Source organism: Calonectris borealis, chromosome 2, assembly GCF_964195595.1.
Source record: "Calonectris borealis chromosome 2, bCalBor7.hap1.2, whole genome shotgun sequence".
In the NCBI taxonomy this organism is placed as follows: domain Eukaryota; kingdom Metazoa; phylum Chordata; class Aves; order Procellariiformes; family Procellariidae; genus Calonectris; species Calonectris borealis.
In genome coordinates, this window is record NC_134313.1 from 118,188,896 (window position 1) to 118,204,447 (window position 15,552).

Below are 15,552 nucleotides of genomic sequence, written 5' to 3' on the forward strand. Positions count from 1 at the left end.
CTGCAAGTCAGCTGTATGGGCAGGTAGGATGGTTTTCCTCAAGCAATGTAGGTTTGGTGATGGAGGTTCTGGGCCAGAATTTCTGATTGGGGGAGGGTACCCAGACTGCTGCAATTTGGCTTCTTTTCGGGGGGGGGGGGGGGGGAGAAGCCACAAAATTTCTAATAGAAAGTGAAAAATAAAAAAAAAAAATCACATTTTCTTTCAGGTACGCCTTTCTATGGCAATTTAAATCCTAGAACTAAAAAGAAGCCCTGAAACACTAATTCTTTACAGAAGGAGAACCGTGACCCATGGCAGTCCAAAAGCCGTCTGAGCAGCAAGATTCAGCCATTTTAGCTTCTCGGTTTCCCTTCCCAAATCAATGATTCAGCTAAACTCACAAATTTTGTGTGCGTGTTAATTTTCCTTCAGTGGCATTTTCTGGCGGGAGATTGTTCCACTGCCCCTTTCCTGGCCAGCTCAGCATGACAGCAGTGCTCCTCTCCCTGCGCTGCTTCTTGCACCGAATTCAAGGTGATGAAAACACAGTCATGGCGCACACCCATGCCATCGGGGCACTTCCAGAAGGCATAATAGCCATCATTAAAAATAATAATAAAAATCTAAAATGAGGCCTTAGAAAGGCTGCTTTGTCCCATACATTACTTCTTTTCTGGTTCTCTGCTGTCCCGCACACACAGCTCAGCAATTTGGTGCTGTCGCCTGCTCTTAGGCGTTATCCTCACTTCATCTTTGTGTCTGAGCATGGTATAAGGTATTTCTGACCGTGAGGTTGGCTGCTCACTCACGTTGCCCCAACCTCCTCTCCTGATGCCCCGTCCCACACAGCCCCGCTAACCTGCCAGGCTCCGTCAGGGTGCTCCCAGCTCTGATTTCCTCCATCCCCTCTCATCTCGATGCTGCCCGCTGGAGCATCCGACACTGCCAAGCTGTAACCGTGCTAGTTTCATACTGGTTTTCCGGGGAAATGGATCTGAGGCACTTGTACCCTGTGTGCGTGTGCGTGTTTGTGTGTGTGCATCCACCTGTGAGCTGTCAGGTTTGATGAGAATTTGGGGGCTCGGAAATACTAAGGCCTTACAGGTTTTATGAAGATCACTGTGGAGGACTCGGTAAAGGTCCTCACTGAAGGAAAAGCTTGGGCTGAAAACAACCTTATCAGATGCTGGAGAAGCCATCCACAAGCCAGCCCATTTTAATGCCTCAACCTCAGTTTTCAGTGGACCTTCAACTGGACCTCCTCGAGAGAACCAAGAGCGTGAGACTGATGTTTATGTGAAAGCCGGCTTGGCTGGGTTGTACTTTGATTATTTGGGATAGATGAAATGGTGGATAGGTGTAAGGTATCACTGCACCCACCCTGGGCTGCGGACAGAAAGGCCAGAGACTGACAGAGGATATCGTGAGTCAAGCAATATGTGCAGAGGGACCGGCACAGGTGAAAAACAGCCGAAATAATCCTACTGGCGCTCTTTAAATGTCATATTGCTGGCAGAGAAACCTTTCACATGTTTCCCTGCTCGCATCTCCAAGCTTTTCAAATGCACCAGGCTTTGCTGCTTGGGGAGGAAGGGGGGAGTTCTGCCCTGGGAAAACCCTGTGGATGAGCCATTTTCCTCTGGGAAAGATGCAAGCAGTCAGCAGCTTTGCACAACGTACCGCGCCTGCATCCTCGGTGTCCTCATTTTAAGCATTTATGGAAAACTTATTTTTTTGAAGCCTGGCAGTTTCCTGCATTACTTTTCCTGACTTCTTCGAAAACTACCCCAACACAACAAACTCCATGCTAATTGGCAGGGAATTAAGTCCCGCAGGCTCAGCCTCCCACCTGCGCGTGGCCTGCTGGTGGGAGAGCAAAGGTCTGCGGGGTGCCTCTGCCCCTTGGGGCAGGTGGGTGGGAAGGAGATATTAAATCTGAGGCTTTTCAAGAGAAACTGAGAGGATACAGACACCTCATAAAAAAACGCTGCCTCTTATTAAGCAAAAGACAACCAGCCTCCCTCCCTCTCACGACAACCCAGAGGAATCCCAAGACATAATCAGCTAAGGCTGAACACCATGTTGCCTACAAGATTAAAATTAGACTCACGAGGTTTCATCAAGGGAGAGTTTAACTGCCGTCCTCAATCAGGCTGCAAAATCCTCTAATGACAATTGAAATAAAGTCATTCAAGACACATCCTTAAGTGTCAGAGGAAAGAAAGCCTGCCTTTGGCTGCACCCCTTGGCAAAATTATATTAGGTGTCTCTTTTCCCTCCCACCCTCTACGTGCACTGCTGTCTTGTGGCCATACCCTCCCGGGATGAAACTCAAGGCCGGTGTCCTGTTTGGGACAGGCAGCACCAGGTCCCCCAGCTTCATGACTGTCCCATCGGTCGCGTCGTATAGGAAATGGTCTATAAACAAGAGGCAAACAGGATGAGAGAGGGCTTGGGTGAGGCTCCCAACATGAGGAGGCTTGTTTGGCTCTTCCAAGACAGTATAAAACCACAACAGCTACTTATCTCTGCATAACACCTCCAGCGAGGTGGCTACGGTAAAGCTGAGAAACCCTCTTGAAAAAACCACATCAGTTCAAAAACCTCTTCTATTTCCAATAGCAATATCCCCACTTGGAGAAGAACGGCTAAGGAAATGTTTCCTTTGCCCTAGGTGTGTCCCCGCAAGCTAAGCATCATCAGACCAGCTCTGCTCTTCAGAGACCTTCAAGGCCTCCCAGCTGGAAGTGAAAATAAAATGTAAATATATGCTACTCAATGAGTTTGAAACTGTCTCCAGTTCTTTTAACCTTGCCCTCGTGAAGCTGCCGCAGAACGATGTTCCCTGAATCAGCAGTTTAAAATCACCTTGCTATAAAAATTGGCTCTTCCAATATCTATTTTACACCCGGTCATGTCCTAACAAACTTGTGCTTTTGACACCACTCCCCTCTCAAGTTTCAGTCTGATTTAACACAGAAAGGGGTTCCCTTTTCAATACTTTTACCTCTGTGTAAGTCCCAGTGATGCGCGAAGCAGCTGGAGTGATGTTGAATAATCAGGTGGCATCTTGTTCAACCTCCTGAAGCAACCAGTGGTACCCAGTCCAATTACACATCACTCGGAAAGGTCATTACTTGCGCTGCCTCCAAGCACGTAGCGAAAACTCGGTAACAGGTAAAATCGCCTTTCTGCTCACACAGGCCCTGATCCAGCCAGGTCCCCGGGCACCCCCTAAATTTAGATGCCTGTTTATCAAACTGAAATCAAGCCTCTTCTGCGGCATGGGTAAGTGCTTTGTTAATCAGGGAACTTGTGTAAGCCATGTGGATGCTTAATATTCAAATATAATTATCATCTAGTGAGGGAGGGAGCACTGAGCGAGTCTCGTCCTGATTTAGCAAGCTCCGGGGAAAGCAATGACAGCTCAGCCAGCGGTAAGTGACAAAAAACTCTGTCCTACAAATGTCTTCCAGAGTTTGCAGGGATTTTACCCTCAGCAGCACGCAGAGGTTGTGGGAAATCCTTTCCACTTGCAGCTCCTTGATGCTGCTGTAAGGGGAAGGGCTCTTTTCTTATGCCAGATGCTTAGTTTAAGGCTTGTTTCTGACAGCTAAGATATCCCGAGGTCAGTAAGGGCTACATTTAAGGGCTAGATTTTTTTTTTTTTTAACTCTCAAGAAGAATGAAACAAGAAAGGGCTAAAACCTCACGTTCATCTTATTACGCTCCTTAGATGAATGACTTTCACATGACAGTGAAGTTAATGGCATTTACTGTGTCAGTGCAGCAGCAGCAACAAAAGAGAGAAAGGGGGGGATATGGCAGTACAAGTGTGTCCTGCTACTCCCAACATCTTCCATTCCTGGTTATCGCTCAGGACTAACAGCTTGCACCACTGTAGAGCTGGACGCATCAGAGCCACCTCTGATCACTGCAGTCCAATGCAATGACAAGCAACCAAAAAGCAGGCTGGCTTCGGGGGGGCCTTTGATGCCCATGCCCCTCTCTCCCCATCTCCCCCTGCTAGAAGGTGGTTTTGCTTCTCCTCCCTTTCATCCCTCCCTCTTTAAAGAGCTGTTCACTGGCCAGAACCTACCTGTGTGATCTCAGCTGGTGGGCTACAGCGCTGCTGCGGGCACACAGGGCTCCCTTGCAGCTCAGCCGTCCGCCAGAGAAGACAGGGATTTCCTCCGGGCAGTGGATCCCACCAGATTTCCATACAAGCCTTCACATTCCTGTACACGTGACACGTCTGCATTACCGAGGACTACTGATGGGAGGAGAAATGTCGGTAACAAGCATCCTGGGCAAGCAAAATGCCATCCCAGGTAGGGCATGAAGACATGAAAGGATTTTGCAAATAAAGTAATCAGGATCTTGCACGGTCATTTTGCAACCCAGAAGACGGTCGTCACCTGCCTGCCTTTTTGCAAGAGAATGTTATTTTTCCCTGCAAGTTGTAAGGTTTAATAAAAGAGTTCTCCATACTGAAAAATTAATTGCTTCTGAAAAGCAGTAATGAAAGTCCAGAGAGTGCAAGCTCTTTCTCTGACATATAGCTTGCTTTTGTGCAAGATTACTTAGCATTGCTACTCTTCTCCTTGTCCTTACAAGCAGGGCAAGCAGTTGACTTAAGAAGATACATATTTTTCTTGATTCAAGTTTTCTGGTAAAAGAATATATTCACTTTCAAAAGCAAAGTCGTTTCAAAAACAGGAGCTAAAATTAGACTGATTATTTTTTTCGTTCTCTCTCCCCTTTATGGCTTTTACAAGCAATTACCCACTTAATGTTTTGAAATTATACAAGAAACTTCAATAACTTCAATTTTTTTCCTGCTGCAGCTCCTTGAATGTGAAGCCTTAAAAGCTTTTCCGGAACACACAACAGCATGAGCAAATGAATTTGCCATTTTCATTCTCATTTTTTTTTAAATGAATGGGAAGCAGCGGGATACTTGTTCATCATTAAACTTTTTTTTTTCAATTTCATAATGCTGAAGTGAGCCTGTATGACAGCTCTACAAACTGAAGGCAGGATTCTTGTTTGCACCATGGCCCTTCGTATTGCTGTGGGAGCGCTTTTAAAATAGCTGCATAGGCTATTACGCCAACGCATCTCTCGAGCCTCTTCTTTCTTATGGCAGGATGGGACACGTGGGGGGTGACAAATTTAGCATTCCTGCTCATGTGACTGGCCCACACGATGCATAACCCATACAAAGAGCTGGGCACGCGAGGAGATGGGGCTCCTGTAATGCAGGGCTGCAGCAGGCGGTGAGCTAGAGCCACGTGGCAGTGCCACCGCATCCAGCCGGCCCCGGACCTGGACCCTCCCGGCCAGGCTGCGTCCGCCCTGTGGAGTCCCAGGGCAGGAGAGAGGTCGCTGGGCTGTGTCGCCTACCTGCACGACCCCCGAGGGGTGCAAGGAGAGAGCCAGCTGCGAGTATTTCACAGTCAAGAGCCCCACGCTGCTCGAGTGGTGTCAATGTGCCTCGGTGTAATGCGGATGGGCACGAGGTGTTGGTAAAAACTGAGGGCTGGGTTGCCACCTCTTCTCCCACCACCTCCCCTGGGCTCTTGGTGTGCAATTTGGGGCACTCACCTTAGTGGGGGAGGCAAGTCTAACCTTTCCCTCAAGCTCAAGTTGTCCGCCAGAGGAGAGTTTTTGTTTGCTCCTTTCTGCTTGTCACGCAGACGCCTACCTGCTAAGATCACGGCATTGGATTGCCACTGAGCCGGCAGCGTTTGGCTCTTATCACTTGGGAGTGAAAGGTGTTTCTTTTGACAACGAGCAATACCCATCTGAAGCACCAGCTCTGCAGTCTGTACATAAAAAGCAAAGGTTGTGCACAGCCAAGCCATCCAGCTGCGTCAGGGAGATTAATAAAACAACTCAGATTCTCTGTTCTGCTCTGAGTCGTCTTCACGCAGACGAGAGGCAGCATCAGCATCTTGTAAAGAAACATGTTCCTACCTCCATCCCCCACGCCCAGGACCCCTCCAAAATCCCCTGTGGCAGGCAGTGCCTCTGCTTCCACTCATTCCCTCAGTGACCCCTGACTACCTTTGTTATAGTCTGATAAGGCTCCGGAGAATAAAACATCTCAAACTCCCACATTTCACGTTGCACATCCCTGTCCTCATTCAGACTGAATCTTCTCTCAGGCCACTGTCCACTGTAACTTCCTGCTCCAGCGTTTAACTTAAGTCTCTTTTTTCCTTACTTTACCATCCATTACCACCCAAACCAACTTACGTCTCCTTGTTAGATCAAGGCATTCATGAAATACTGCACACAGCTTCAGGAAGGCACCTTCCTTAGGATCCTCATGCTTGAATTCATACAACGTTCTCCTCATCCTCTTTTTCGTTGCACCTGCAGGACGTCATTTCTCTCCTCACCTGGTTGAGGTCAGTCAGGATGTTTGCCCTAGCACCTGCTGGATGGAGCAAAGGTCACCTCAGTTGAGGTCTTCTGCATCTGTCTAAACTGGAACCACCCTCTAGGTTTCTCACTGATAAAACCCCTTCACAGTCTTTTTCAGCTGGGTTTGAGTAGGAGAGGAACTCACACAAATAAACATCTGTCTTCAGCCTGTGTGGTGGGAGGGAAAGGGCTGGTGGGTTCCTCTAGATCTAGACGCAGCACTTTTGGAGTAAGACATATTAAACTTGGTGAAATACCTAGACGAACACGAGGAGGGAAGGAATCCATCCTGCAAAGCCCAAAGTTCCCCAGTACCAATGTGCTGCACCCAGAAACACTCTCAGTGGAGGAAATGGAAATACAGGAACACGGTTACTCCAGCAAACACAGTAAAGGCAGCAGCCTTAAATTGCCCATGAGCACATCAGCATGCTGTGATTTCGGATTTCACAAAGGGTCCTTCTCACAGGAAGGCTCATTTACCCATGGCAATGGAGATCTCTGGATGCCTCTCATCCTTGTCACCACAAACAAACAAACAAGTAAATTAAATCAGATGCAGATAAGAAATTTTCCACCTTTCCCTCTCCACTTTGTACCAAACACTTCAGAATTGCTAGGAACCATAAAGAATAGAACACAACTTCAGAAGAAAAACAATGTTCCAAGAATCATCACAACTCAGATTTTTATTCAACAGTGAAGTTGAAGGGAAACATAATTTCTCCCTTCAGGGCAAATGTTCCAAATGGAAATTAAGTAAAAATATTGTCCCCCAAAAGTACTCACAATGAAATTAGTTTTCATTAAATATATTTGTTTGGCAAAATAAAATAAAAAAATTAGAACCCGTACAGAAAAAATCCCTTGCAAATTCGTAACACTGTAGCAATGACAACAATGTAAACCTGGATGTTTGGCAGTTGTAATTAATTTGTGGAAATTACTGTTGAACTTTGGACCAAGAAAATAAAAATCACTTCCAATAGCAACAAGCCAATTTTAGAGGCAACTGAGGCTTAGGGAACGCTATAGGGGTGGGACACACTAGTGGCTTCAGACACAGTTTGTGCGAGTGATCTGCTAGTGTGGGGCTATTTAAGAGCTGGGAGGAAAAGAAGTTAAAAGCTGTTGCAGCATTGCAGCGTATGGTACAGCAAAAACCTGCAGACTTTCCATTCTGGGAGCCGATCAGTTGGGTGAAGGCTGATGGCAAGAGTCGAGATGCAGTGGAAAGAATAATGACAGTGACGAATGGTGCAAGCACTGGGAAGCAGTTAACGATTTTCATCATCGCATTGGATTCAGTTGTGAGCAGACTCTTGGGAGTGTCTGGGGAAATCTTCTGCTTACAGTAGCTGCTTCTGCTCCCCACCTCCCTCCTCCTTCCAGTTAAAGCCTCTGCCCTGCCAAGTGGGTTTCACAGGCATGCAGTTTGATAACATCGTCCTTTAGTTAAGAATGTCTATTCCAGTATTAAAAATGTAAAAAAAGTCCTCGGAAGGGTGCTTCTTAGTGGCAGTCTTTGCCTTAAGCAAGGCCAACGGCCTGCAATTACAAGTTAATTAAAGCAATGTGGATTTGGATGAGCAATGGGGAAGATGTTTGGATGGGGAATGGGGAAGGAAGGGATGCGGGGAACAGGGAGGAATGCAAGTGTTTCTACACCCCTCCCCAAAGCCAAAATCCAAGGTGCACAAGTGGGTTTCTTTTTTCCTCACACTCTTTTTTTTAATATCTCTCCAGTTATAATATTTCCAGTTTTGAAGCAAGTTTCAGTGGCAGCCTCAGTTACAGTCATAAACAAAGTCGTAGTTGCTGGGCTCCTTTGGGATAGGTGGGGGAGCATCTGGGATCTGTATGTTTTCCAAGTCAAGGAGGCGTAGCTTTATCTCCATGCTGAGCAGCGTGTCTAAGTCGTTCCGTGTTAGATCACTCAACATATCCTTCCCAAGGAGAGCGTTCAGCCCATCGGTCCATACACAATACTGCACAGGGAAAAGATAAAAACTATCATTAATAGACTTTCTGTACACAAATTGCTTGTTTGTCCTGGTCCTCTGCAGTTACTGTTCCCACAGGGACTTAGGAAGAGACCTAAAATGAGGTTGATTCATTTTATTAGCTCATATCATGAAGAAGGCATGTTCCACTGAACGGCTCAGAAAATGGACAAACAATTCCCTAAAAATGCGAAGAAATTACAATATTTAGTTGTTTGATAGTTAGGTATCTCCTCCAAGCTTCTTGTTGAATATTCTTCAATAGCTGTGGGAGAAAGAACAATACCTGACTTACGACGATGAACCTCTGGAGATACCTCCTTCTCCCCCTCTCTTTCTCTTTCCCCAATACTTACAGAAAGAGCCTGATTATCTTACACCAAACTTTTAATTCCAAGACAATTTGGAATTAAGTTAGGTAAACTGAATCCCACCCAAAATGCTTCTTGACTCTTTGTGTAAGAGTAAACTATCTAGTTTTACTGTGGTTTGCTTTCCTCTAGATTAAGCGGCATCAATTGACCTACACAAAGATAGGTTCTCACTTGCATATCTATGCCTACTTTATCACTATTTTACATGAAATAACATATTGTGAAAACTACAGAGTCAATCAATGCTGTGACTTTCATGAAAATTAAATGCCAAGCTACCTGGTGTAATTCTAAATGCCGCAAATGCTGAACTGGCCTCTAAAACCCCTTCCTTATTGTTAGCTTTTTCCTAATAGGAGATGCCACCTTCCCCAACAGCTGACAGCTTGAGATAAACATGGGCTGAATAACCATTTTAAATAAGGAACAAACTCAAGGGAGATTGGTGATCTAAAGTCAAATTCTATCAAATAAGTCACTTCCATTTATTACTACAAGCCATTTATTCAACTATGAACAGAAGTACTCAAATGCTATCATCTAAAAATAAAGCTTTCAATCATGAACTTGCGTCCTAGTTTGCAGGAGAAAATTAAATCAACCGTAACTGCATTTTTATCTTACAAATACTTCTGCTAGATTTCATGCCAAAAAACGGATTTTAAATTTAGCTGACCATTTGCTACATGATACTGCCAAGTTTAAAGATAGCTATGGCTGACTTCATCCTACAGCAGAAAGGAGGATTATTTTTAAGGAAGAGAGAGAAAACCCCCTCTTGGGGTATGTCTTCATCCAGAAAAAGGGCATATTTTTAAAATAGGATGGTTAACACACTTCAACATCCAAAGTGAAATCCGACCCATTTAAGTCAGTAATAAAACAGTAGCAGAGCTAGGATTTCACCCAGGGTGTTGGTAAGCCAAGCCACAGCTTTAATATGAGATTAGCTATAGAGAAGAGACTTTAGGGTTCAGGCTGTCCTGCTAACAAATACTAAAGAAACAACTTAGCCTGTCTACCCTAGGCTCTCAAAGTGTGTCACTGAAGACAATTAAAGCATGCAATTTTTGTGGAGTGTACGCAGAACATCAGGAAAAGAAAGAAGCTATCCTAGAAATGTAATTATTTTTTAACAGACTATAATTTTTTACGATTGTCTTGAAAGCTTTCTTTGGGAAAGTCTTCCCAGAATTCACTTTGAGGAAAGGAACAGAAAGCCAAAAGGCTCTGCTCGGGTTACAGAAGCGCAGAGCATCCATTCAACAGATGCAGCCCCTGATGTAAATCGTCCATCACCTGCTCAGTGAGTACGGCCAGCGCTTTCTCTGGGGAGAAATCCCAGCGAGCCAGAAAGCAGAACTGCATTTCTCTCCTCTTGCAGATATAACTCATTCAGGGCCCAGAGAAACCAAATTCTGGCCACAGTTCAGATGAGTGCAATGGCCTGGAAAAGGGGCTTCCTCTCTAATCTCCATATTGGCAAGTGCGTCTAATTAAACTCCTGTACATTTTGAGCAGAGAGAAATCCTAATGAGATGGTGGAAAAACAGAGGCATTCATTCAGAAGCTTTTTTCTTTTTAATATGCAAAACAGACTAAGAGCCACTGAAAAATTAATTTACTACAGATTCATTTTCATAAAACTCCAATGAAACCTAATTATAGCTTCCCTCATCAGTTTCTCTGTCAAAAATCACGGATAAGATTAATCCACCTTTTTGCTATGTAGTTGAAACCAGCTATTAGTATTTAAATTAAAAACAAATACGATGGAGTGATCTCACAGTGCTGAATCCTCTGGCTAGCAGTAAGCTCCAACAGATGGCTAAGGGTATTGCCAAACTTAAGGGTGTAAGAATGAGGTCCAAATCTCAATGATATTGGTTCAGTAATGAGATTTTATTAAAGAAATACCTTGGGAGTCTGTCAGGGGAACCAGACAACCAGAAAGGTTGTGCAGGCTTCATCCATCTGGATGCAACCCCGAGCAACCTGGTCTGAGCTTATCGCTGACCTGCTTTGAGCAGGAGGTCAGATGGGGGACGCCCCCAAGGTCCCTTACAACCTGAATCATCCTATGATTTTTGTTCAATTTTTGGTTTTAGGACACATCCAATTTCCACATTCAGACTGCACTCTACAATCATGAGGACTGTTGAAGTGCTTGAAAAAAACCTGTAAGTCTGATCTGAAATTGTCATGTACTAACATCATTCCTGGTGCTTCACATAAAGCTTTCTAAATCTCAAGATGTCACCCACCAAATCTCCCAAGCTGACAATGCTGCTAAACTTCTATTGACAAGCACCCCAGTTACTTTGGTGAAGAGTCATGGGCTTCATAACACGCTACTTGCCTTTCCTTGTGGGTGCCTCTTGCACTTTTTGCTTTAATTACAACTCACTCTTCTGTAGGCCATGGAAAAGTACAGAGGAACTTTTTGAAGTTTTGAAACTTTTGAAAACATTCACTTGGGAACTGTCAAGTAGCAGCAGAGACTGCTGCCTCTGGCCGTTTTTTTGAACATATTAATTTTGTTTCTAAGCTGCTGCACAAGATCAAAAAGAGAAATAAAGATAGTAGGTGTGTTAACACAATCACGGGCAACTGGGTTAGTGCATCTCACAATGCTACTGCCCGTCAGTGGGGTGCAGTAGCAGTTTTTGAACATTTAGACCATTACAATACACTTGTAGCCATAGGCTATATTTGAGACAAAAGTGGCTGAAAAATTTGTTTATTTTCATGACCATTTGCTCTACTGAGCTGAATCAGACTAGAATTCAGTTTCTGGAGAATTTATATCAGAAAGCGTCTAACATATGTTCAGTACAGAGGATGAAGACAATCATGCTTTGCTTAGACCTACAGCTCTAATGGCACATTATGCCTGGGATCCTATCGCTGCTTTCTCTTAGATCAAAACTGACCAGCAAATATTTCTCTGGAATGAACATACTTGAAAATAACACTCAAAATATTAATCCCCAGCAAAACCCAAATAAGCATAACTTAATTTCCTCTCCTAAAATGAACATTTATTTGAAGGTTCTAATCCAGAACTGCAAATGTTGAAGCTGTGTCAGTAAATACATTTCACTTGTAATGCAATTTCATGCACTTTAATAACACTACAGTATAAGGCAGCTTAATGCAATCGTCCGTGTTTCATCATCTTAACACAGTGTCCTGAACTGAGACCAAATGTGATACCACAAACTTAAGTGTGCAAATGGAACACCAACTCTTGTTGCTTTAGAAATAAGAAGGAAAAACTTTACTCCTCCTTTATTTTTTAACACAGCGCATTCTGCTAAATCTTTACTTGGAAGTTCTTTGAGAGAAAGACATCCAATGCTTCCACATAATTAGGTAAATCAGTTCCATCACCTTCCAAAAGGCAATGATGTTGTTTATTTCCTTGTGTTTTCAAGTAATTCAGGAAGCAGGGAGGAGGCTGTCATTCTGCTTTGCTATTGGTATTTATGCTGTCTTCATACAAGTAAAACCCATTGCAAAACAACCCCCTGTGGAGATGCAATAGAGAGGACCTTCTATGATCACCTGTCATGAAAGGTCTTAAGCAATGTGAAACTAAGAATAAGTGGATATGCTGTTCTGGAGAACACAAGCCTTTGGCTGAAATTGAGACCCAACAATGGTATAACCTCCCCTGATTATGCTGGCATCATCAAGATGAGCTGAGGATGGCAGTGATTCTTTAAGAGCTTGGCTGTACAAATCTTCAGTGTTGAACTAAAGTTCACTAAAGTGAACACACAGCAAAAATCCTCCAGAGTAGACCACACCAGGAGAAATCTTTACTACATCAGGAAAAGGTGAGCAAGGTCTGTGGAAACTGTGAGGTCTGCCCAAGCTCTCTTCTTTCTCTTACTTATGGTTCATATTTCACTAGGGCTTAGAAATACTGATCTTGAACTAGCACCCCCATGTGCTCTATGATGTACAAATACAAACCGCGTTCCTTCTGTGGCTCAGGATATGCATGAAAATTGCAGAAGGTCTTGCTCCCATACTAATCCATCTGCTTTCAGTTTGTTGTGAGACATGACACAGGTTTAGATGGACCTGCACTCTATGCCAGGATGACCATTCTTATGTTCTTATAAAGCTGGCTGCTGCCATAAAAGCAACTAAGAGGGCTCCAAAGAAGTTTCTGTACTCTGAACTTGACTTACCTCATGCTTGTCTGGAGCAATGAAATTCAACTGGCCACTCGAGTCATACAATATAGAGAAAGCAAGCTCTAGCACCTCCTGGAATACAAAGAAACATATATTAATGCTGCATGAGAGAGCCATTAATACATTCAGATCTGTCTTTCTTTCCTACTACTTATTCCCCAAAACAAGTGGAAAAATAGGTTATGGTACTCTCCTGCTTGGCCAAAGCTGCAGCAGTACCAGACCATTGCAACAGACTGGCACAGCAAGAACCCCAACAGAGATGCTTCAGACAAAACAAACTCACCCCCCTCAGTGCTGACTGTAGCTCACTCGGTCATGGATTACTTAGCATTTTAGATTTGAGCTAGGCAATGGCGAGGATTAAAATCAATATAACCCGTAATAGTACACTTGCAACAAACTTTTCATGAAGATCCACAGTTTCTTCAATTTGTATAGATTAAACTTGCAAAGTTCTGCAAGGTTTGATTCCCTGTGTCAAAAATCTTGCCAGGACAATCTCCTGGTATATGCTTATGCTCTTTTCACTGCTGGAAATCTATCAAATTGTTCATTCTCAAGAGATTTTGGTCATTTTGCCTCTACCTGAACCAGAATCAACAGTCTCAGTCAAACTGAACTATCTGGGTTATTTAGTCATAAAGATCCAAATTAATCTTGGGAAAGGAAAAAAAGATAATCTTTTTTCCCCTCAGCACTGAAGCTGGAATTTCAAAGGTGCCAAAGTGAATTCATTAAGCACCGACCTTCCCTAAAAGTCACCTGGACCTGGGCTCTATGGAGAAACCCATCCAATTTGAATAAATAATGAACTTCCACTGGCCAGCAGTGAGCACGTAAAAATACTGTGTTATCATGGTTACTGCACAGACTACCACAAGCGCCATTACAAGGATTTCACAATCTGTAAGCTAACCGATATGGATATAATAACTCTGTGGAAAAAAGACCCGGCTACAGAGGAGAGTGCTGACTTGTAACTACTTTGGTCTGTATCGTATGTCCTGTTCTTTTTGCCTCTTGGCTTCCTAAGCCCCATAGTACTGATTGCCTTTGCTGACGCTCAGTTGAAGACGGTCCCTACGCTGCCAGCAGCGATGAGAACATGGCTTCTTAAATTTGCTACACTAAGTTTTAAAATGGAAGAATTGACGGCAGGGACTGCGGCATATGCGTTGCTCTAGACTTCTACCCCTGATCTCCTGGTCTGAAACAGACACAGGTCTCTGGATTTCAGTAAGGGTTATTTCATTTTTGAACTTGTGTGATTAAGTGCAGAGTCTGATTCATAAAACTTGCAATCCTTAGGGATAATCTTGGATGATCAGAGATCAGGCTTCTCACGGGAAAAGCTCTTGATTTCCTTGAGTTTAGTTATTAGGTTCAACTTGCTGTATTGCCAGGCCGCAGGAGACAAGGCTGTGTTAAATCCCCACGGAAGCTGCAGATACTAATAGTGCTGGTGCACTCAGCAAACAAGTACCTCACGGCTCACACAGCCTTTTTGTGTTTTAGGCATGCCTCAGCCACACCTTATTAAGAGTGATGTCCCTCATTACAGAAACAAATTTACCTCTGCCCACACAAACCTGGCATTATCTCCTCACAGAGCGTTATAAATTACCGACAGAACATGCCAAGTCATGCAACTGAGGTTGTGAAAATAAAATGTATCACTGAAAAAAGGGCTTGTACTGCTCTACTATGATCTTCCTGAATTTCATGAAGGCCAATGACAATCCCATAGGCCTGGCCCCTGTATATTTGTCCTTTGGGAAATTCCAAGGGATTGAAGTTTTTGTTCATCACAAAGAAAGGAAAAGGAGAGAAATACCCTGCCTGAAAGAGGAATATCCCAGGGCGTCATGGGTTTGGTCATTGCCAGTCAGGCAGAGAATGAGAAAGGGCGACATTTAGGGCACCAAGCTTCCCTTTATGGGGGAAAGCGGGAGTTTGGCAGCCCTGGCTCCAGTTCAGCTTCTTTGCTGGCTGCTCCGGAGACTAAAGGAATTACAGCTTCCAGGTGCCAGCGTCTCTGTCACCTCACGCACAGCAAACTGTCAAGGAAAATGGAAGCCTAAGGAGCTGGAGTTGCCAGCTGGCCCTCCACGCTGATGGTGGTCTCAGCGGTTGAGCTGGCTGGCTTGTCAGGCACCCCCACCTGGTTTTGTTACATTCTCAGCAACGACAGGTGATTTTGAGGAATCTGCAATTCCTAAAGGAAAACTGGTCAGTCTCCATCAGCCATCTGTGGCCTTCTCCTCCCTTTTCTGCCTAATTCGCAACCTTTCTCAAAGTCATTTTCCACTCCAGCTTTTCCCACCAGTGTCTCTCGCACTCTGGTATTTCTTCTCTCCCGTTTCTTCCAACCTGCTCCTTCCCTCTTCGTTTTGCTTTCCTCCTCCCCCACCTCAATCTGCTGAACACACTCCCGTGACACTCCTAACCCCTTCCACCCTCGCACGTCTCAGACCTCTGCCCTTCCCTAGACGCTTGTTACTCAAAGGTAACAGTATTGGCACCCACGACGTGCCTCTCTTTTGAGCTTCA

At 44.3% G+C, this 15,552-nt stretch overlaps 1 protein-coding gene across 5 annotated transcripts in view; it reads right to left on the reverse strand.

Moving 5' to 3' along the window:
* Nucleotides 1-7,078: 7,078 nt before the first annotated feature.
* Nucleotides 7,079-15,552, reverse strand: part of ELMO1 (engulfment and cell motility 1) — a 319,770-nt gene continuing 311,296 nt past the window's right edge. For all 5 annotated transcript variants that reach the window (XM_075143082.1, XM_075143084.1, XM_075143086.1 and 2 more), the window contains 2 exons: nucleotides 12,994-13,071; nucleotides 7,079-8,402 (listed from right to left, as the gene is read on the reverse strand). In XM_075143082.1, coding sequence (XP_074999183.1) covers nucleotides 8,202-8,402; nucleotides 12,994-13,071 — 279 coding nt within the window. In that variant the 3' untranslated portion in view covers nucleotides 7,079-8,201. The remainder of the gene's footprint in view (nucleotides 8,403-12,993; nucleotides 13,072-15,552) is intronic.